The following is a 22,329-nucleotide window of genomic DNA, read 5'->3' on the forward strand; positions in this document are numbered from 1 at the left end:
TCATGACATAACATGATCTTTATGTTAAATTAAATAATTTGTTATTATTATTATATATTATGTATGTATTAATATTAAATATTATATATTATGATTAGTGTTGTAATCTGGAAATTACAAAAAAATCAATGTATGCAAATTGTATTGTTTATGTCATATTGTTTAATAGTAAACACTTAATTATTTAATATTATATAGCCCTTGATTTACTTCTCTCTGTCTGAAATATCAACTATTACTGATTCAAAAAAGGGGCTGTCCAATTTTTAAATAATAGATTAAGATTTTTTTGTCAAAAAGTAAAATGATATATGAGGGAATCATATAGGAATTAAAGGTGAATAGAACATGCATGCATGTATTATACATATTTTACCAATCAGTAAAGCATTAGAGGTTTATATATTCCATTGCATCTATCTATTTTCCACTGGAAACTTCTAGAAATGCATAACAGACAGTTATTAACAGCTCTCGGGCCATCTGGAAAATCATAAACCTCCTCATGACCCCTGACAATCACTGGTGCTGAACAATAAGCCTGTTTATGATTAGGTTTGGCAAACCTTAAAACTACACCATCTTTATTAAAATATACACTTATATAAAATAAAATAATATAATTATTTTATAAAAAAAAAAATGCATTATAAAAACAACTGCAAAATCCCACACACCCAATTAAAAAAAAAACTAAACAAAAAAACAAAAAACTCTTCTCTCTCTCTCTCTCTCTCTCTCTCTCTCTCTCTCTCTCTCTCTCTCTCTCTCTCTCTCTCTCTCACTCACTCACTCACTCATTCACTTTGAATCATTTTAGTACTTACACACTTCTCCAGGACTTTTTTCCTCCTCAGCTTGTGCAATATCACCACTCTAGTGTCTGTTGTTCGGAGAAGTGTTCAGCATGCCAAAGGAAGATGAAGAATGGTACTTCTAATCATAATGCCCTCTCTGTCCCTTATCCTGCTTTTATTCACCCATACTTACATGATGATGTCATTTAAGCCTGGATTAGCTTTGGTAAATCCACGGGCAAGTTCAAACTAAACCAGTTATGACACCATTTTCATGCTCTGTCATAACAATAATAAAAACTCTATGATATCAGCTGTCCATGTCATTCCACTCACATAATTCACTTTGTAGAGGTTTTGTAAGAGTTAGACACTCAAGTTGTGCAAGGGATAGTCTGTATACAGGATATAACTCAAAATGAACTACTCAAATGTAGAACTACTTGTTACTGCAATGCCAGCTGGATCATGCACATCATCACAAACTATGACACCTGTGAAGCAAGCCAGAAATCTAAAAAGATTTTCTGTGTCTAGGCTTTCTGTGTTTCTTTCAAGTGAAATGCATTTTAGTAGACAGTGCACACTATCATTCTCTAAATCACTGCTCTCCAAATCAGTATTTCAGTATGTCTGCTGTGTGTAGGTTTCAGTGTAGTGACATCTGGCATGACCTCTGTATACAGTAAATGTTAAGTCCCTTCTTTCCTGCATACAATCATACACACAGTACATCATGTACACATAGAGAGTATAAAGAAATTATGAAATAGTTTCAAGTTTGGGGAAAAATACCATGCCTGATGCCGCACCCTCTTTTCGCATAACTTTCTGTAAATTCCCATCTCTCTATTTCTCTCACAAAATTTCCTCACACACTGCATCCTCGTCTCCTGACTAATACTGAAATATTCTACCCTGAACCACTTCAGTGACCCGGTTGTCTCCCTAATGTGAATCTGAAGCTGCACCCAAAAAAAAATTCTTCATAATCTCTTACAGTTCACACCCTGAAATATACAAAATCAAATTTTCAGGAGTGCCCAAAGCTCTGAACATCCAGACTTTAGCATTGTTTAAATAGTAGAGACCTTCTTTTTTTCTTTTTTTTCTTTCTTTCTTTCTTTCTTTCTTTTTTTTACAGTTCTTCTCTGTTCTATACTGTATAAAGTCTTGGGCACATGCTCTAGATCCTATTGTTAAATTAATCTCTCAGTGAGAAATATAAATAGCCTGCTCCTCTTCAAGAGCAGTGGACATCTCACTTTATAAATCTAGCCCTAGCATCTCAGACACACTAATTATCTCTTTATTTGTCTTTCAGATCTGTAAATTGCAAGGTAATAAAGTTGGGTAAGCAATCACAAAAAATTGGCAATTGCTTTCAACACATCCAGGAACTGACTCGCTGCCTAATAAATCATACAATATACAGTATGTTGTTCAGATTTTTCATGTTTTACATTGTTCTGGCTGATACAATTTTGGTTGGGTCTGAATTATGATCTTTTGTGGCTGAAGCTGGTGGCTGCTTACAAACATGTCAATTCTTATCATGGGGAAAATTTTTCTCCTTTATATTTCCTTCGAGGACAGAAATACGATGTTGAACTGTAGAAATAGGTTTGTTGTTCACCCTTTCTTAATCATAATACATTTATTATTATTATTATTAAATAATATTATCAATTATAATCACTAATAGATTTAGATAGGTAATACTATTATAATAGATAAAAATCTATTTATAAAAGGCATTTTGGTCATAAATTTAAATCGATACACTGATCTCATGATTGTTCTCACATCTTCATCTTCATCTTTATTTTTATTTTGTGCTTCTATCTTAACAGAGTGATTCTTATTACACAGGTTTAATGGGGGTTTTCCATATACAGAATCTGTCACACTCGTTCCTCCTACTATAATATAGCGACATCTGGTGGTTCAGGAAAGATAATGCTTTCCAAAATACTCCAAAATGTTAAATGCATAAAATGTATTTAGGAATAATCCTAAATTACTGGCCTAGGATAAACAGAACGTGTATTACAATAACAATTCTAGTAGAATGATATAGATAATCTTGACAGAAAGTTTATTTTTGTTTACACATGTTTAAGTTTAATTTAAAAAGTTTATGTTTAATTTGTCTGCTTTGAGCACATGCTTTAGTTTAGTAAGGTGGACAGTGAATTCTGCTTGTGTTTTTCTTAAGAAATATGACATAATCTCTGTAATTTTCTGTTAACATTTTGAGCCTCAGCCTTCTTGAGGATCACACAATAGATTTCTTGTTAGAGATTATGTAAAGCAGACTGATTAAAAACAGCACCTTATTAAACAAAGTCTTTGTTCAGAATACTGAACGAGACTAGAAACATGGCCTCATTTTCTATTGCTGCATACAGAGATCTGGTATGTGGATTAAAAATTGCATTCCTAAACAAGAGAAACAAAAGATCTGACAGAAAGCATAAACCGGCAGTTATTGTTATTTTTCATATGTATTCTACTAAAATTCTACTTATTTTTTATCAACAGCACCCTTAATGCAATGCCACACGTCCACAGTTTCATTCTTGTATCATTCATTACTATTTCTGTTGTTGCAAAGGTGAGTTAAGATGGATTTTCTGTTTACAAACATAAACTCTTCAATAATGAAATCATCTTGCACCGTGTATAAGACTCAAACAGATTGGATCCACTGTAGAAAACAATAAGACTTTTCGTTGATAATTCAAAAGAATGACACCTTAGCAAGTGATAATATCTTTAAAATACTCAAATTTTGTAGTATTTCCTGTCATAGCATTAAAAAACAAAAACAAATCTAAGATTATTAAAATCAAGTTATATACATTAATTTCAAGCTTACAATAGTTTTGTTCTATTGGCAGATCAGTTTTAAGAACTTATTTCAAGAAAGAAGCAAAATTATCTACCAATAATGCAAGATAATTTTAAATAAGTTAATAAATAAGTTGAAAATGAGTAACGGATGTCTAAAAATAGCTTTATCAATCTTATAGTGGATACTTCTTCTTGAACTTTTGGCTTTTTCCGTTAGGTGTCACCACAGCGAATCATCTGTTGCCACCTCTCTATCTTCGGCATCCTTTACTCTCACACCAATTAATTTCATGTCCTCTTTCAACACATCTATACTGTATATCTCCTCTTTGGCCTTCCTCTTGACCTTTTACCTGACAGCTCCATCTCCAACATCCTTCTACCAATATAACATCTCCCTCCTTTGTACATGTCCAAACCATCTCAATCTAGGCTCTCTGACCTCTCTGTCCCCAAAACAGCCAACCTGAGCTGTCCTTCTGATGTGCTCATTCCTAATCCTGTCCATCCTTGTCATTCCTAAAGAGAACCTCAACAGCCTCATACTGTATCTGCTACCTCCATCTCTTCCTCATGTCTTTTCCTCACTGCTACAGTCTCTAACCCATACAACATAGCTGGACTCACTACTGTCTTGAACACCTTTCCTTTGTTTCTTGCTGACACTCTGCTGTCACACAACACTCCTGAGTAGATAAATCTGACTATGTTCAAGATATTTTTACTTGACATTAAGATTAGACATTAAGTTATTGGGTGAACATACAGTTAATATACATGACAAATACTCTTCTGTAATATTAGTACACATTGAGTGCTGATTGTGTAGTGGAATTATTCTTGATTTTTTTTTACATCATTTGCAGTACATTCATTCTGATCTGCTGTATAGTGCCATACAGTATTAACCGAGTCAAATATAAGATTTCTACCCAAGGTCCTCAAAGTTGTTTGGATCACAGCACGACTGCAGCACATTAGCAGATAAAATATTTATTAGCAAAGGATCTGCACTGACCTACAGAGCAAGAGGAAAAGTATCAGAGCAAGCTATTTTTATCTGATTGTTTCTGTTGTGTTGTCAATAAAGCAACCATCAGCTCTTTCCAGTCAGCGTTATCTGTTTATCTAGTGGATGAGTGCTTATTGAACCTATAAGCACACAGTCCATAGAACATGACACCAGAGTGTTTAGCTGATGCAACAAATGTAGCCTATAGGGACTAAAAGAGCATTTAAATGTGCACACAATAACACATTCTTCATCATAATATCACTTTCACAGAGCTCACAAAAAAGTGTCCCGGTTCTATGATGATATTGACCTTTGAGTAAAAGAAGCCGTATAAGGCAGAAATCTCTGTGCACACTGGACAGAATTTTTCCAGAATGAGCTGTCCCTATGGAAAAGGTCCAAAACACTAACAAGTAAAAAACAAAGCCTAAAGTTACTCTGACACACCACACTCACCCATTGCAAGTCCTTCGCTGTCTGACATCATGCACAGTAATGGAAATTTCTCACAGGCAGATTGTTAATAAGTGTCCTATGATGATACCTGCAGCAAAGAATACAGAGAGAACAGAAACCGTGGACACCATCAACACAACTCCTGCCCTCTACAGCCGGTCGATGACCAAGGGATGCTAAGAATGCCCAGCCAGCTTTGGTGGACCGCCTGCTATTGGATGATAAATATGTTTACAGCCCTCCCCTGCCGCTTCTCAGTCTATTTAATCTGACTGGGCCTTTACACCAGGACGGCACTGTGCCAGAGTATGAGTGCAATCACTCCTATTTTAATAACCATTAGAGCACTCCGGGTTCTGCAAAGCTATAACAGTGTGCCTGGTGTTAAGAGATTATTTTCTACCTGACAAATTTAATGAACATTTAGAGAGCATGTTTGTTTGTGAAATACATGTTTATGAAAGATTTCTCTTGAGAAATCAACCCTATTTTCTGTTTAAAATAAAGAGAAGAGTGGGTGTAGAGCAAAAACTCATATCAATTAAAAATTATGTATAGAATCATTTGTAGTACAAATAAAAAAATACTTCTTTCTTTCTACTCAAATTTTGATACAGACTGAATACCCGTATGTGTTCAGCTGCTTTACTAAATGTCCACCAGATGGCGCTGTTGTAACATTTCACCTCTTAAAGATCCTTAAACAAACATTTTCACACGTATGTATGTGGTGTGTGTGTGTGTGTGTGTGTGTGTGTGTGTGTGTGTGTGTGTGTGTGTGTGTGTGTGTGTGTGTGTGTGTGTGTGTGTGTGTGTGTGTGTGTGTGTGTGTGTGCACTTACACTTCCAATACAATTACAATTACATTAAAATGTATGAATATTCCAATGTTCATTAGAAGGTCTAACATAAAGCAAAAAAAATATATATATATACCAACATTCTGGGAAATTTCTCTGTAATATTTTTTTCCAAAAGAATGGATAGGCATGAACCGCATAACATTTCCTGAATACATGCAAACTAGAAACCTTTTTATTTTTTTAATAAACAAACAAAGAAACAAACAAATAAATAAACATAACACCAGCCCTCTTGTTTCCATTCTAGGTTGACCAAGAAAACATTTTAAACACATATATTATAATTGGCTGATGTCAGGAAATAAGGTTTTCAGTGATATATGACTAAGTTTGTGGAGCTTATGCCTTTTTTTGGAGTCGTTATTTTTAAAATAATGTTTTGAATATTAGTGTACAGAAACAGTGAAATTAACACTCCCCTGCTGAGGTAGGGTAGACGCACATATGCAATTTATCCAAAACAATTAATGGCATGAACAAATTTGTTATTTCTACTTTTAGTGTCTTATAAAAGTTAACTTAATAATGATGCCACCAAAAGACACAACTTATGATTTTAATTACTATACAAATATTACAGTAAGCCATTATTGTCTTATTAAGCAATAAGTCTTTAACCTCTTTATAAGTTGTAACCCTTTTGAGCACTACATTATAATTAGCCTGCACTCACTGCAAGTTTGTCTGATAAATAAAATAATTTATTTTCAGGAAGTTGAGTGAATTAGTTAATATAGTCTAAACCTAAACACCATGTAAATATTAATTTAGTGAAATAAGAAAAAGTCACAGGAATGGTGAACCAGTGGTGTTGCTGTTAGTAGTATTCTTAGTCTTGCATACTGCAGTCTGGTTATATTACGTAGCTTTATCCTTTAGGCCTCAAGCACATCTGGTAACAATTCTTTTGATACAACATGCCGCCCTCCACCTGCATTTAATTTTCTGCTTTTTTTACACTGTTTTATCGATTTATCGATATACGTTAGAGTTTTATATTTATTTGCCACGTAGCCAAGACTGCTGTTTTGCTGTGTGCTGTGAATTGTGTGACACAATTAATGATCAATTGCACTGTGGAGGTGTTTAGTCTCTTACAGGCTTTGCTATTTCCAAGCTCATATTTGTGTTTTTCTCAGGCAGTAAATAAAAAAAAATTTAGGCCTGGTCATCACGTCATTGCAGCCTCTGTTCCTTGTTTTGTTTAGTAATCCCAGCTTGCGGACTGATTACTTTCCAGACTAATCAATTTGGTCTTGCAAGAGTTTGGCATTGAGTGATTTTCAGGCCTCTGTCAATCGTGTGAGCTTAGATTTCTCACAGGCTCAGCATGAGCATATCGGACCCTCTGGGACCCCAACCTCAATGGCTTACTTTGATCCTGTTTGCAGCAAGGTTTACAGAGAGACATGTTTTCTTTTGTAGTATCCCCGGTCCCAAGGATGAACTGTTTTCATTTTGAGATTGTTTACCATAAAACTTTAGTACTCACAAAACACAAAAATTGCACCTATTTTTAGTAATTAATTCAGATCTTACAATGTCTCCTACTGAACGTTAATATAAAGTTGCACTTCAGCTGGAACTAAGCTACTGGGCATAATATAAATGAGCTTAGAGATCTATCCAACATCCATTTGGATTTCCCACAATGAATCATTAATACATGCAGTAGTAACAGCATAATAAATCCATGATTGACATTTAATTGGTATTCTGAAGAGCAATTGCCAGCCCTCTTCTAGTGATCAAGGGTAATGAAGTCTTAATGGTGCTAAATTTAACAGCCTCCTCAATGATTCCTTAACTGTTTTATGGCCATTGAGGCAATTTGCTAATTACATCATAGACTTTAAACATAGCGCCTGTCAAATTTCGGTGTTAATTGTGGCAATAAGATCACAGCACATGTTTACGATGCCAGATTTCAGTGTATCCACAAAGTGAGCAAAGATTGTCTGGTTTCACACTTTCAGAAACAAACAAAAAAAAAAACATACAAAAAACATCTAGTGAACTGCTGTATATTTTTAGCATGGCGTTAAGATAATAAAGAATTTTGTTTATATAGCAAGAATTTGAGTCATTTAATGTAGTCTAAGTCTCTGCTTCTCATCTAGACTCTGGAAATTACTGTGCTAATCACACTATATGTGAAAATTTTAAAGTGCATCTGATGCTGAACTGCTCCATGTCTAAAGTCCTTATATTAATATATCTAACATCATGCTGAATGTAAATTTATGATATGAATTTCATGCAAATCATACCAATGAAACTAGCTAGTGGTTTGAATAAAAAAAAATAGTAACAATAAAAACCTCAACATAAAAACTAGCATTAAACCAGTCATGAGGTTAACAGATCTTCAGAAACAAAAGGCTTAGGGGGCTTTTTGGCAAGAATGTAGTTCTTTCTGCCCTTCCCCCCCTTCCCTTAGTCTCTGAACCCAAACCCTGTCTGTCCGACCCTCGGGCAGCAGAACGGCCAGCCAGACGGAAGATGATTTACAGAAACTGTTTTTCAGGCCATGGTGATGGAATGAAGTCCTGGTGAACACACTGTGATGAAGGAGCCTGGGTTGTTTGAAGAGGAGGAGGGGAGAGGAGAAGCAGGAGTTACCTTCAAATGCAAAAAGCTGATCTGAGAGTAAACTCTGATGTGTGTTTAGGGGGGTAAGGCTCTTAAAACACATTAATCCTTAGGTTTAAACATGAAGAAGGCTACCAGTAGAAAGTTCAGACCTCCTGGAGGCATATATCTTGAATGCAGCTGTCAGCACATGCTATGATTGGGCTCTAAAATTTAAGAGTATGTGCATGAGCAAAGAAGCTTTAGCAGTGAAACTCATCTTACAGAATAGACTGTAATTATCTAAAATGCTCAAGCCAGTACTGAGACAGAGAAGTCCACTGTTTGCTCTTTAGGAACTATACGTTCTTTACATTTGGGGCCCCAAGTGCAGCTTAAAACAACAGTGTCCATAGGCGGTAATGCCCCTTGACGGGTCCTCAAGCTGACAGCACTGGCTTGTTTTTGCCTACATATCATTTCCAGATGCGGTCAGACATAAAAACGATGGAAAAGTTTCGAGTGAAATTGGAAACTAAAGAAACAGAATGGAGGGTACTGAGCGAGGTGCAATAACAATTCCATTTACCATCACCCTAGTACCCGGATGATGGTTTAACCAAGAGAAACAGAAGCTCACTGAGACCCATCAGGAGGTAGAGTCACAGGATATGTTCTCTACTCATTTTCTGCATTTTTTTTACTCTTCTAATAAACTGCAAAAATCTCTGTTTAAGAACTAATTTTCAAAGTAAACAATGGAAAGAATTAATAGATAATAGAAAGAATAAATATGAAGCAACACAAGCTACATGAGTATATTGTACTGTAATACACTCTTAAAAGCACACAAAACCATGAAGCATGGTTGTTTAAGCAGGAGGAATGGCCAAGGGGAGTGAAGGGGGTTAGTTAAGAAAGAAAACACTGAAATTAGACTACGTTCTCATGTGGTAGAGAACATTTGAGCTAAGATTGTGGAGATTCTGCAAGCATTAAAGCACATGAAGCCATTTAAAATCAAGCATGGGGGCCTATATAAAAGAGTAGTTTATGATATTCTCTGATGTTTAGACGCATAAGCTGGCATTTAGCATTAATAAATAATAGCACTGCAAACCAAATTTGATTCTTTGCCTAGAACTCATAGAACTTTGGAACCCGAGTAAACCTTGAACCAGCAATATCTAAAGGCACCTAATGCCCCTTGACACAATCCCAAGCCAACAGAACTTTGTTTTTTCCCTACATATCATTTCCAGATGGAGATTGTGAATAAAAATCATGGAAACTGCTTAAGTGAAACATGAAACTAAAGACGTAGTATAGAGAGCAGAGTGAGGTGCAATAACAATCCTATTCACCATCAGCCTTGTACTAAGCTGAAGTTTTAACCTAGAGGAACAGAAGCCCACTGTGACCCTTGAAGAGACAGAAAAGAAAGGAACGTCTTTCTGCATTTCCTTGCTCTTAAAAACAAACTCGAATTTTTATATTATGAATTTGTTTTATTCCCCACACAACTAACAAACATACTTGTTTAGAAGCCTTTGTGTTTAAAACCATTATTATATGTTATGTTTGTAGACCATTGCAGGAATGTTATTGGAAATGTATAGCTTAATATTTGTTTTGTAATGTTTTATGGAATTGTCTTAGTCTAAAACAAGTGTTATATTCAATCAAATTTTTGTTCAAATCTTTATTCACATTCTACTATTTGGTGTATGACTTAGAGCAGCAGTTCCCAAAGTGGGGGTCGCGACCCCCCGGGGTGTCACGGGGTGGGGGGCGGGGGGTCGCGAGATGATTTCCAGAAACTTTATTTATTATTTTTTTTATGTATTTTTTATTTTTATAGGTTAAAAAAGGGTTGTAATGATGCGAGTATAAATTTAGGATGATTAAAATAAACTGGAAATAAAACTTTGTTTGCTCCGATTAATTACGACAGTTAAGTAACGGCGTCAGTCACAATTTTTGGATCACTTTCATAAGTATTTCAGCAGTCTAATATTGGGGGTCGCGGTCTGAAAAGTTTGGGAACCCCTGACTTAGAGCATACTGTAATCTACAGCTTTGTTTGTTTTCTTTTCAAAAATTAAAGTAAAAAAAAAAACACTGCGGTTAAAAGTTTAATGTACAGGAAGGACAGGACTATTTTTTTTAGCTTTATAGTATGTTAACCACAATAATTGTTTTTCTTTTGTTGTTGTTTTTTTTTGTACTACCAGGAGACTTTTATTTGAATAATATTCTGGAGCGATATGACGGATGGACAATCCTTTCCCTCAGGTGAGTTCCATTGCTGATTATTCAAGTCCTTATTTTCAATGTGTCGGATAATGCAGAATAATTTCAAGAAAGCTTATCAGAGCTCATGAAACCACAGGACAGGGAATGCAGGGGGGAGAAATGAGCTCCACATTAGTGCTGGGCAGCAGCATGGAGTAACCCTGTTATCTGTGCATATCTAAAATAGCACTCCTGAATGGAGAGCCAGATGGCTCGACCATTCTTGTGCAAACGGCAGATTTACTTTAATTGTTCTTAATGCGCTTTTGTATTTCAGGCTTCTCCATGAGAAAGGGCCTCCAAACAAGAAGCATTTACATGTAATAATTAAACCATAATGACCCCGCAAGTGATTAATTAGTATGCACTGGAAAGGTTTTGTGTAAACTTTGCAGGGCACAGTATGCTGCTAGGCTCTGCATTGACAGGCTGAAGGTAAAGGAGAAAAAAACAATGCAGTGACTGAGCAGAGCTTTTAAAAGTGAAGAATACTAACACCACACCACACAAAGGTCTTTCTTATTAAGGAAAATGAGCTACAAAACAAAACAGTTTTATTCATTTCTTTGAGCAAAAAACAAACCGCACAACAACTAGAAAATGTCAAATGACAATAACTCTTTCTCAGAAAGAACACCTCAATCAAGCTCATCCACTGGATGGAAACATAGATTACAAGAAAAAAAATTGATCTGTAAAGTGATCCTAAGCAGCTATTCAGATCATATAGCAAAACTATAACTCAGCTTCCTACACACAGCTGTAATTTCACTACTTTTTTCCATGCCCGTTGCAACACTGTGTTTAAGGCATACCAGCATGCCGTGCTACACCGCAGAACTGCTGGCTCTATTAACATCAAAGAAAAATCTGTATAAGAGCTTGTATTGAATAGGCTCAATATCCTTTCATTGGATTGTGCCATACAAACACAACGGCTAAGGGGAAAAAACAGAGGGCTGGGTGTTTCTTTTTGTGTAAGGAGAGGTAATTATACCTGAAGGGAAATCCTTTTAGACGCCTCTTGGCAGCAGGTTCAGCATTGGCAGATACATCAAACAGTCTTTTGAGAGTGATGCCTATAAATACATCTCGTTCATTCCCTTCATAGTCCCCCCCAACAACCCCCCAGCATCTCGTTTTCTGTTTTGCTCTCTTTTTCTGCCCCCACTTTAAAGAGTTGCTGCAGAGGCTTTGGCCGTCCTCACGTAGACTGTCGAGCTCACATCTGGAACCAGATGACTGAAGCTGCTTCTGAACGAAGCAAGAAGTCGACCTGCAGACAAGTAAAGGCAAAGTTTGCACATATGCTTAGGAACACACACACTTAATAAAAATGTGCTGAAACAATTTGTTTTTATCATAATGAACAATGGGAGCTGAAAGGCATTCAAACACATAAAAAAACTGAGCATTGAGATGTCTAATGTATTTATAACAAATTACAGTATAAATACTGAATTTGTAAAGCTTAACCGTATTACAATCATTTGTAACTTTGTGAGTCCAGGTGTAATTTAAATGCTTCTTTCATAGCGGCTGTACATTTGGTTTGGGTTTTGCAGCAATGACTCACTGTGTAACTGTTATTCATTACTTAAATCAGTATAACACAAACCTGTCCATGTCTTTTGGTCACTGAGAGAGAAGCTGTTGCATTGTGGGTGAGAGTTGCAAATGTGGGCAGCCTCTGCAGCACCGTGCACAGACAGCATGCATCCATGAAGGTTGTAAGAAGGCCAGCATTCGTACTCCTTATTTCCAGATGTAGCCATGCCTTTCAGCACAGCATAGTCTACACAGAAGAGAGGGAATCTATATCAGTTTTAAACCGGCAATAAAAACCAGATTAGTGTATATAAAATCAGCAGATACCTCACACTCTGACGCTCTCAGCAAGAGGCGTCAGAGTGTTGTGTTACTTAAAGACATTCCTTTAACTTCATATGAGACGTGGGAAAATATGAGATGTAGTTAACGGTGTGTGTGTGTGTGTGTGTCTGTGTGTGTGTGTGTGTCTGTGTGTGTGTGCGTGCATGTTTTTATAGCTTAAGGTTAGGAAGACCGTGACAAGTGCCACAAGTTCTGTATGACTGACAAAGAGACAAAAAAAATCTGCTTAACAAATTGCACCACTGATCAAAATGTGTCAAAATATGTTACGGGAGTTGTTGCAAACTTGTTCGGACATAACATCTTGAAGGCCTGGTTCTTTTTATGCCTTCACTGCTGCTGAAATCTGTGGATGATTTATGGATGTCAAAGCTCATGTTCAGCTTGGGGGGTGGGGTTGAAAGAGAAAGAGAGAATCCTAATGTCCTGCAGGGGACATCAATATTTCACCAGTGCTTGAGGACAGATTAAGTTTCATTGTTTCTTTTTATGACAGTTTGTACATCTGCTTGAAGGTGATGTCTGAGTTATGGTTTTGACATTAAAATTAGCACACCTCATATTCTGTGTTGCTTTAACCATCTCCTGAAATGGATTCACATTCACCCTTGTTTGTCTAAAATCAAGCTTGAGAAATATTTGTGTGTATTTACTTTCACTACAAAAATTGTCTTGTACTAAAATCATATGCTTTAACTAAGTTGTGTGAGGTACATGAGAAAAAACTTAATTCGAGCTGCAAGACACTTGGAGTAAAACAATGGAGTAAAAAAACTTTTCATACTCTTAAATACTGTAGTCTTACCGTTAATTGCAGATGGAGGCATGTTCTGTAGATGTAGCCCAGATCTGTATACATCCAAGACTTCTTCAAAGGCTTCTAGTGTTTTGTTAACACTGTGTTTCAGTTCCCCTATGGCAAACACCAGCATTAGTGGCACAATAGTCTCAGATGAGTTATCCAGTAATAAAGACATGTTACTGTAATGACTGAAACCACACACTAAGAGAGACTGCTCACCTGTTGCATTCATTATCTGATCCATAAGCGGTTTCAGCACTGTTGGGGCCTGATGAGGCAGCAAATAGATGAAGAAATATCTAGGGAAAAAACAGCAAAGACAATCCTTATTAATGAAGTCTTCCTTAGTACAGCATACTATAAAGCATAATAAAATACACAATAAGCTACCAAAAAAATATGCTTTGCATGATGCCGAATTAAATCTCAACAAAAGAGATGGATAGGGTTTATTTTTATGGCATTTAGCAGATACCCAACTTACATCTATCTCATTTTATACAAAGGAGGGTTAAGGCTTTTATATACTAATCAGTAGCCTAATTTAAGGCTTTTATATATTAAACAGTAGTCAAGGGTCTTAAAAAATGAGCTTCCGTTTCCCTATGTTGTAGGGACTGTCAGCCATGAAGCGCCCAGACACACTAACCATGGCAGCTGCTTATAAAGCAAGGTCTATGATATTCAACAATAATTTGGACCACACTCACCTGTAAGCATTATAGAGGTTCCTCATCTCATTGAGGCCTTGACATACGCCACTGCCGGAGCACGGGAAGGTGAAATTGCGCACTGGAAACTGCAGCACGCAATCTGAACTTGTCCTGCATTGTGTCTCAGTTACAATGGCATCATCCAGATCGGTCAGCTTGAGCTCACCAGACACCATGATAAACTGACGAGGCTGGAAATCCAGCAAGGCCACAGAGCCCAGAGGAGAAAGTGACAAATAGTGAAGAAGCCTGACCAAGCCGAGACACACCTGAAGTGAAGAGAGATCAAAGGTTATGTAAGAACATTAACAAATCACAAATCAGACAACATACCTAACATTATAGGTAAGCACGGAGACATCTGTTTCCACTTAACAGATAATAATATGTCTGTAATGAGTGAGATACGGTAAAACGAAGCTGTAAAGTATGCACAGCAAAATAATCACAGTGCTGGAATTGACAACTTGAGTCTTAACATAAATCTGCACTTCTGATATCATAACCATGTCCAGGAGCTAATGAGCAGCCATATGAGCTACATGAGTATTTGAAAAGCTTAAACAGATTTTGTCAGTCTATTGTATTTTATCACAGTGGAGTAGCTGAACACTGTAATATCAGAGCCAGACTTTGTATTACTATCAGTTCCGTATATTCACTGTACAGAGCCTCAATTCTCTCAATAACCCCTCCAGGAAGAACTATTACTCCTGAAAACCTATTAAAAAAATCAAAGCGTGCTGGCACTCTGCACCTGCCTCCGGTAAGCCATGTACTTCAATAAACCACTTCTCCTTTCCATGAGCCCGTTATCAGATCCTCCCTCTGTACCACAAATGACCAGATACTTCTCAGTTTCACAGCTTGCCAAGAAATTTGAGACAGACATCTGTGCCTCAGAGTATTTGATCAGGCTCAGATGGTTTGGAGATAGGGTTTTAGTTTAACCAGAGAATTTTCATCCACCCCCTGCCCCAGGTATGCCCTGTGGGGGCCTGTGGGTGGGAAACTCCTGATTAACACTCAACAGGAGGTATGGGGGAGGTGGTCAAGTCGAGGTTCTTACCCGAAAGCGCTCTTCCCAGGGGCTCTGCAGGAGCTGTATCATCTGCACTGGGGTTCCCTGCTCCAGCACTGCTGTGATGCCACCCACCAGAGCACTGTCCTGGCACTGACCTTTCAGCTATAACCACAAAACAAGACAATCATTTACTACAGGCCAGTATTTTAAATGTACAACTTAAACTAAAAGCACCTAGGCTTTAGAAATTTAGGAAGATTCTGAGAGAGGAAACTTTCTAAAACTAGAATCGTTCACTTTTAATGAGCTTAAAATGGAAGGCAGTAGAAAACTGACAGGTGAAAAAAAAACTGGCACCAAGCGCTAATCAGTTTAAGGTTATTTTCATATGTTTGGCATTGGTTAAAGTTAAGTAACGAATTTTAACAGTATAAATCTGATTTCTCTATGTTATGGCATATTGTTCTGAGGAAAATAATCCAGGACACGGGACACAGGATTATTTTATATATAAAAGAATCCTATAACAAATCACCAGAAAAACAAGTATTTCATTCCTATCCATGTTTAATTTATGAAATGACACCATGTTTTTTTTTAGCCATTTACAGTAACATGTAATGTTGTGGACATCCATGAGCCAGGGTAGTTATAACATCTACAAACAATCATTCAGTCACAAACCCCTATTTATTTTCTTCCTTTTGTTAAAAATGAAAATACATCTAATTGTCATATTACTGAAAAACTGCACAGCACTGTCGCCTCCTCAATAAATGTCACATACTGTAAACATCTCTATACAGGGAACGTCACCATGCCATGTACTTATTAATTTTTGGTAAACAGCAACACTTGTTTTATCTGTTTATTATTAGATTTAGATTATGTAAATCTTTGTGAACAAGCTGTTAGAATAAACGTATCAGAGCACAGAACAGAAACATCATCAGAACCCAATGACCAATAAGAGGAGATAATTCAACAATGCTGTAGTATATATATAAAGTTTACAAAATGAGTGAAATTATAGCTAAACCTGTTATATTTTGTGCTGTAGAATGATACACTCCCTTTATCAGCAGATTTATCATTAATAAACATTTATTAACCAGCAGGTTATTACTGTTTATAACTGATTACCTTTACAATATTAGGGTGCTGTAATCTCTGCAGCAGGATGATCTCTTTTCTCAGTTTGTAAGACACGAGATCCTGGCATCCCTGTGGATCCCTGAAATCCTCCAAACAAGATCTCATGTCTGTCCCCTGATCGTTCACGGTTTTCAAAGCCACTTGTGAACCCTGCGGTAAAACCACTTTTAACACGGTTTTTGTGTAACCTGCGCCAAGAACATCCACAACTGTCCAGCTGCTCAAATCACTGCACCCCAAAGTCTCCAAAGTTCCATTCATAAATGCGTCCGCGTTGGGAAAAGTCGACTGTATGTCTAGTGATGGATTATTTACGTTGTAAAAGCGAGCGATCTCCTGCTGTCTCTGTTCTATGTGCTGTAATAACGCGCTGCGCAAAGACGAGACCTCCAGAGCAGAATCCACAAAACTCCTCCTGAGACCAAGGTGCCATTTCTTCATAACAACCGTCAAGCAAACAATCATCAAAGCAAGACCGAAAAGTGTAAAATATTGTTGTCTTGTGGAAGACATGACCAGTGGATAGTTATTCGCGCTATGTAGTCACGGGTAGGATTTGCCCTATTCAGAGCGCTCATGCTTCTCAGTCTAGTAGCTGTGTGTTTACTGCGTGCTGGTCATGTAGGTCCTCGTTGAAGCAGTAGTTTGGGGAAACGCCCAGTGGGCGTGGCTGACGTTATTCGCCCCTCCCATGGCTAGATAACGTACCTGCACAAAAACACCCCATTTTGGTTATTGTGTTTTTATCAGTCGTCTCAGTCATCAGTCATCTCATCTCATACTACATACACAGACTGTAAAATGTAAACAGTATTATTCCACCATGTTTAAACACAAAACATAAACTCATTTAATTCATGCAATATTTAGATCCTTGTTAAACTTAAAAGGTCATGAGCATATTATTTTTGGATTCTGTCAGTATAGGATATCAAAAAGTAAATGGATTATCCATGTGTTTAAAAAAAAGGCAAAAATAGTATAGCTGTATAAATATATTTATTCATTTATATTTATATATTTATATTAAAATGTCCAAAATTATTTTATTTAACCATAAATATGTCATGCGGAAGACAAAAAGGTTAGGAAAATAATTACTGAACATACAGAATGAAAATCTTATATATCTTATATAACTTAGATTTTTTTAAAATAGATTTGAATTAGGTTAGTTTGGATACATTAGTAAATTCGAAAAATAATCTTTGCAGAGGAGCTCATTGTATTTGTCAGGAGTTCATCTTTTTTCATCTGTAACGTTACAAAGTGAACCTGAAACGCAGTCACATTAGTAATATAAAGTTCTCTGGGTGAAGAGCCCTTATGAGATATGAGACATCAAATTTTTGACATTCTAGCTATCAAAATTAAAGAAGAATAATTTCAGTGTACTGTACATTTTCAGCTAATCAGGGCTTATGCTTACAGATTACTTTAAATTTGGTGCATTTTAGCTTTTAAACAGCAACTCAACACAAATAGAATGGTATTATTATTATTATTATTATTATTATTATTATTATTATTATTATTATTATTATTATTATTATTATTATTATTATTATTATGGACCAGCGCTGTTAGGTTTTTATATGGTTTTATCTGCTTCTTTCCTATAATCTCTTAATAATAATGGAAGACATTCTGAGTCACCAAGTCACAGTTTGACATTGTATGATTTATTTTTATGGATGTATTTTCTATGATCTAAGATAAATATATAAGTTAAATATATATTTAATAGGTATACAATTTGAACTTATTGTTTGACATTGAATTGTAATTACAAAACATTTACCAACACTAAATAGCCTACATTAAGAAGCACAATGCATGTTTCGGTACAACCACACAAACATGTCTTACGAGTCTGCTAGCTGACCTTTAATCACCAGTTAAACTGGAAAGGTCAGTTAATTACACATAGAGAGAGAAAATTATATATACAGTATTTGTAATGCTAAATCTGATGTTAGCCACACAATTTGCTTTGTACATTGTTTGTGCAGTGAAAACAGTAGATCATCTCCTGCTCACCACAATAAAGATTCAAGCTGTTGTTGTTGTTTTTTTTTTTTGTAAGAGTGGAACTAGAACAGGGATATTGCTTTACCAATGCTGTCTATGTTGCATTTATTCTGTGTTCATCCTTGATGATGATTGGTTAGCAGATTTAAACTTGTGAATCGTTTTTTTTTATGTGAGTTTGGCCTGTATTATTATTATTATTATTATTATTATTATTATTATTATTATTATTATTATTATTATTATTATTATTATTATTATTATTAATAATAATAATAATAATAATAATAATAATAATAATAATAATAATAAGTTTTAAATATTACACCCCAAAAATTTAAACTAAATATTAGCTATGTATTTACTCAGCTGTTTTCTGAGATTAATCAATTGGTTATTATAAGAGCATATGGTATTTATTCATTAAGTGAGTACATATAGGCAGATTTACATCAGCATTTTTTACTGTAGGCATATGTGCTTCTCAGTAGTTGTACCTGTAAATAACACCTGCCTTTCAGATACAATGTCTATTCCCACAGATGAGGGAATTAAAAAAAGGAATGTTATTGCCATAAATTTATTCCTTCCTTGCTTCCTTCCTTCCTTCCCCCTTCATTCATTCATTTATTCATTCATATATTCATATATTCAGTAACTTCTGTAAATTTGATAACAATAAACATGAGGTAGGAGAACACTGTGGATGGGACACCAAGTTAATGACGGCATATAAACACACATTCTTTTACATCTAGGGGTAATTTAAAGTAGCTAAACCACTAACTAGCTTGATTTTAGGAGGTGGAAGGAAACGATAACCTAGAATAAACACTAGCAGGCAATGGGAGATCAGGTGAAACTCTGAGATCCTGGGGATGTCAGGCAGAATTTCTACTGGTATGACACTTAAAATCTAAAATAGTAAAACTGTTTTTTTTTTTTTTTAATGATTGCAGTGCCATAGTTCATTCTCAATAGATACCGTGGTCAAAAGGAGCTGATGGTTAAGGTTACATATAGAAAAAATTTAGTAAATTGTTCATTCTGCATTTGTATTTTTTTTTATCATTGTTTTTTTTTTTTTTTTTTTGGATTACATATAAAAAATACCACTGCTTCCATGTCATGCAAGTGACACAACATATGATGATATTTTGTTTAAAATTGCGGATCATTACTCTTTTATATGTTGTTATAGTACAGAATACATAAATATATGTATAACTCTTAAATCATGGTATAATAAGAACACTACTAATACCTAGTAATGTCTTCTCTGTGTAACAAACTGTATGTGTACTCCTGCTATCTAATGAGCCTGATTCTGATACACTTCTACTGCTGTCACCCTCATGGCCCATTTGGTAACATATTATTAGCTACGCAAAACATATTTAAAAAGTTGAACATATGCATGCATGAGCAGAAACGCACACACACAGACTTGCACACTTAGTATCACAAGACATACCCCTTGATATAATTATGCTAGCTATGGACGATGTATTGTAAGAAACTGGATGCGAGGATCTACTTTAGAATGAAGGGCAAATATTTAACACATCATTTCACTATAATTAGCATGCATGCCATTACTTGTCAGTAAGTCATTTCAAATGAGAGTGAAGTACAAATATACACAGATTTATAGAGCCATTGTGAGTGATGACAGTGAATGACATCTTCTTCTTCTTCTTGGTCTTACAAGAACAGAAATGGTTGTTGATGCCTTTAATATCCATGGCATTGGCAATGTCACATCCAGTGACATGTATCAAGTGGCTTAGTCTCTTCTTTCCCACAGTTAACAGCAAGTGGACAAGCTAAATTTACCTTTCCAGTTGCGCTGGATCTGGATCCGCTAACGTTACTGAGAGTCATTTCTTTATGCTGTCACTGTCTTGTTTCTGGTATTGTACCTGGAGGTGAACTGAAGTAATCAGTATGTGTCGGAATTTGAGCTCTAAGATTATCTTCTATTTTCTCCACTTCCTTGTTAGTAAGGAAATGACTTAATGTCACGACCATTATATATATATATATATATATATATATATATATATAGCACTGGCTACCAGAAACCACTGGCTAAATATAATGTATGCTAATCCCACATGAGGAAGTATAAAAAATGGTTTATGACATATTCTTGAATCAAACAGGTGTAGAAAATGTTATACTCTACGGTTTGTGTTGCAACATCTGCGACTAGATAATCTCAGAAGGATGTACTATAAATATTTGCACTTCCCCAAAACAGTTTATGGCTAAGACTCAGCTTTCTGCTTCAAAGAATAATCTCAAAAGGACTCTGAAGATTTAGCTCCTTAAGAACAGAAATAAATAATGTTCAGCCCAGGACTTCAATTCCCAACATTTTCATTGCAAATATCCTTTCAACACATATAAAAAATGCATAATGATTATAATCCCAGTTTATAGTGTCACCCAGATGAGAATGTGATCCCTTTTAAGTCTGGTTCTTCTCAAAACTTCTTCCTTATTTCATCTCAAGAAATTTTCCTTCCTCTGTCACTTCTGGTTGAATCTACATCTGTGAAGCTGCTTTGTAACAATGCCTGTAAAAGCTGTACACAAATTTAATTGAATTAATTGAATTGCAGCAATTTACTCTTTGATAAAAAGCCATTTCTGTACTTGAAGCACACTCTCTAGAGCCAGTGGAAGCCATTAGAGTTTGATGATATCACTGCATGCCATGCCATTATATACAAGCATTAAAGTACTTAAAGTACTAAAGTAAATGTATAAGTGCACTTTTACACAAATAAAGGTCAGCTAATGCATTCTTATGTGCCTTGAAAGTACAGACACAAAAACTTAAAAAACAACAATCAAATTAATATACGCCTCAATTTTTGGCCTACGTTTAAGTTACAAAGTCTGATTGTAACTTAAACGTAGCTGATTGAAGTGTGAGTGAATTCCAAACTTTCTCACTATTTAGCTAGTTAAATACTGACATGACAGTAAGCTAAGTTTCTGGAGAATGTTATTCTATCCCACATTTCATACATAGCATTGGACACTAACCAGTCACAGGTGTTTGTAAGCTCATGTACTGTACGGAAGAGTGGGCATTTTTTCTTTGAGTGTACTTTGCTGTCCTGTAATGCTAAAAGATGCATTGGTTGAATCCATGTGTCTTAGTAAAAGCATGTACCCTTAACACTAGTAGCAGTAGTATGATCGCCTGTGCTAGCGAGTATATGGGAAAAATGAGGGGGAAAAGGAAATAAATGAAATTTCAAAATTCGTGGAGCCATCATTGTAAGTGTCAGCCCTACCATCAGGTGGTAATATTCCTGGCACAAACTGGGGGTTGCCTTTTGTGATCCTTTTATGGTTCACTTTGACCTACTCTTTCACCAGGATAATGCAACATGACAAAATGCAGGTGTTTCTGGAATATGTCAATGGGTTTTCATGGTCTCACTGGTCTGCATCATCTCTACATCCCAAGTCCATTAAGCAGCTTTAAAATTAGGTGGAAAGAGTTGTTTGCAGCCATGTAGTGCAATAAAATGATTCCACATGGTACAGCATTTGTGCACAATTCTGGAAGATGTGAGCATTTTATAGAATCCATTCTGAAGATGGTGCAACATGTTACTTGACAGCATAGATGTGTAATATTGTTTGTGTCTGACATGTCCTTAAAAATATGTATGTGAAATATTAATATCTACTGAAATGGCAATACTCATTTTAACATTTAAATTATTTTATTCAAACCTAGGATAAACCTAGTATGTATTCTGATCCATACTAAATGCAATTTTATAAACTATCAATTCAATAAAGTGTCAATGCAATTTCAGATCATTTCTTGCT

The 22,329-nt window shown here is 35.8% G+C and overlaps 2 protein-coding genes across 3 annotated transcripts in view; both read right to left on the reverse strand.

Moving 5' to 3' along the window:
• eml1 (EMAP like 1) overlaps positions 1–5,279 on the reverse strand; it is a 43,389-nt gene extending 38,110 nt beyond the window's left edge. Inside the window, exon 1 of one of the 2 annotated variants that reach the window (XM_027172568.2) lies at positions 5,125–5,279. In XM_027172568.2, the coding sequence (XP_027028369.1) occupies positions 5,125–5,155 (31 nt within the window). In that variant the 5' untranslated portion in view covers positions 5,156–5,279. Of the gene's footprint in view, positions 1–827; positions 851–5,124 lie in introns of those variants that run through there. The other variant, XM_047821673.1, reaches the window with a different exon arrangement.
• Positions 5,280–11,390: 6,111 nt separating this feature from the next.
• On the reverse strand, positions 11,391–17,099 carry pkdccb (protein kinase domain containing, cytoplasmic b). Its single transcript, XM_027172110.2, has 7 exons — positions 16,429–17,099; positions 15,331–15,447; positions 14,259–14,530; positions 13,768–13,847; positions 13,552–13,659; positions 12,472–12,648; positions 11,391–12,129 (listed from the first exon to the last, which is right to left on the reverse strand). Exons 1-7 carry the CDS (start codon positions 16,951–16,953, stop codon positions 12,026–12,028), a joined length of 1,383 nt encoding a protein of 460 aa, XP_027027911.2. The 5' UTR covers positions 16,954–17,099; the 3' UTR covers positions 11,391–12,025.
• Positions 17,100–22,329: the final 5,230 nt, after the last annotated feature.

The sequence above is a fragment of the Tachysurus fulvidraco genome, chromosome 12, assembly GCF_022655615.1.
Source record: "Tachysurus fulvidraco isolate hzauxx_2018 chromosome 12, HZAU_PFXX_2.0, whole genome shotgun sequence".
In the NCBI taxonomy this organism is placed as follows: Eukaryota; Metazoa; Chordata; class Actinopteri; order Siluriformes; family Bagridae; genus Tachysurus; species Tachysurus fulvidraco.

Bases quoted from the DNA above. Each gene is read 5' to 3' on its own strand.
- pkdccb (XM_027172110.2), bottom strand. From the start codon at position 16,953: ATGTCTTCCACAAGACAACAATATTTTACACTTTTCGGTCTTGCTTTG. The intron at 15,448-16,428 runs GTAATCAGTTAT...TTGTGGTTATAG, and splicing joins AGCACCCTAATATTGTAAAG to CTGAAAGGTCAGTGCCAGGA. The intron at 13,660-13,767 runs GTGAGCAGTCTC...TGTTTGCCATAG, and splicing joins TCAGATAATGAATGCAACAG to GGGAACTGAAACACAGTGTT.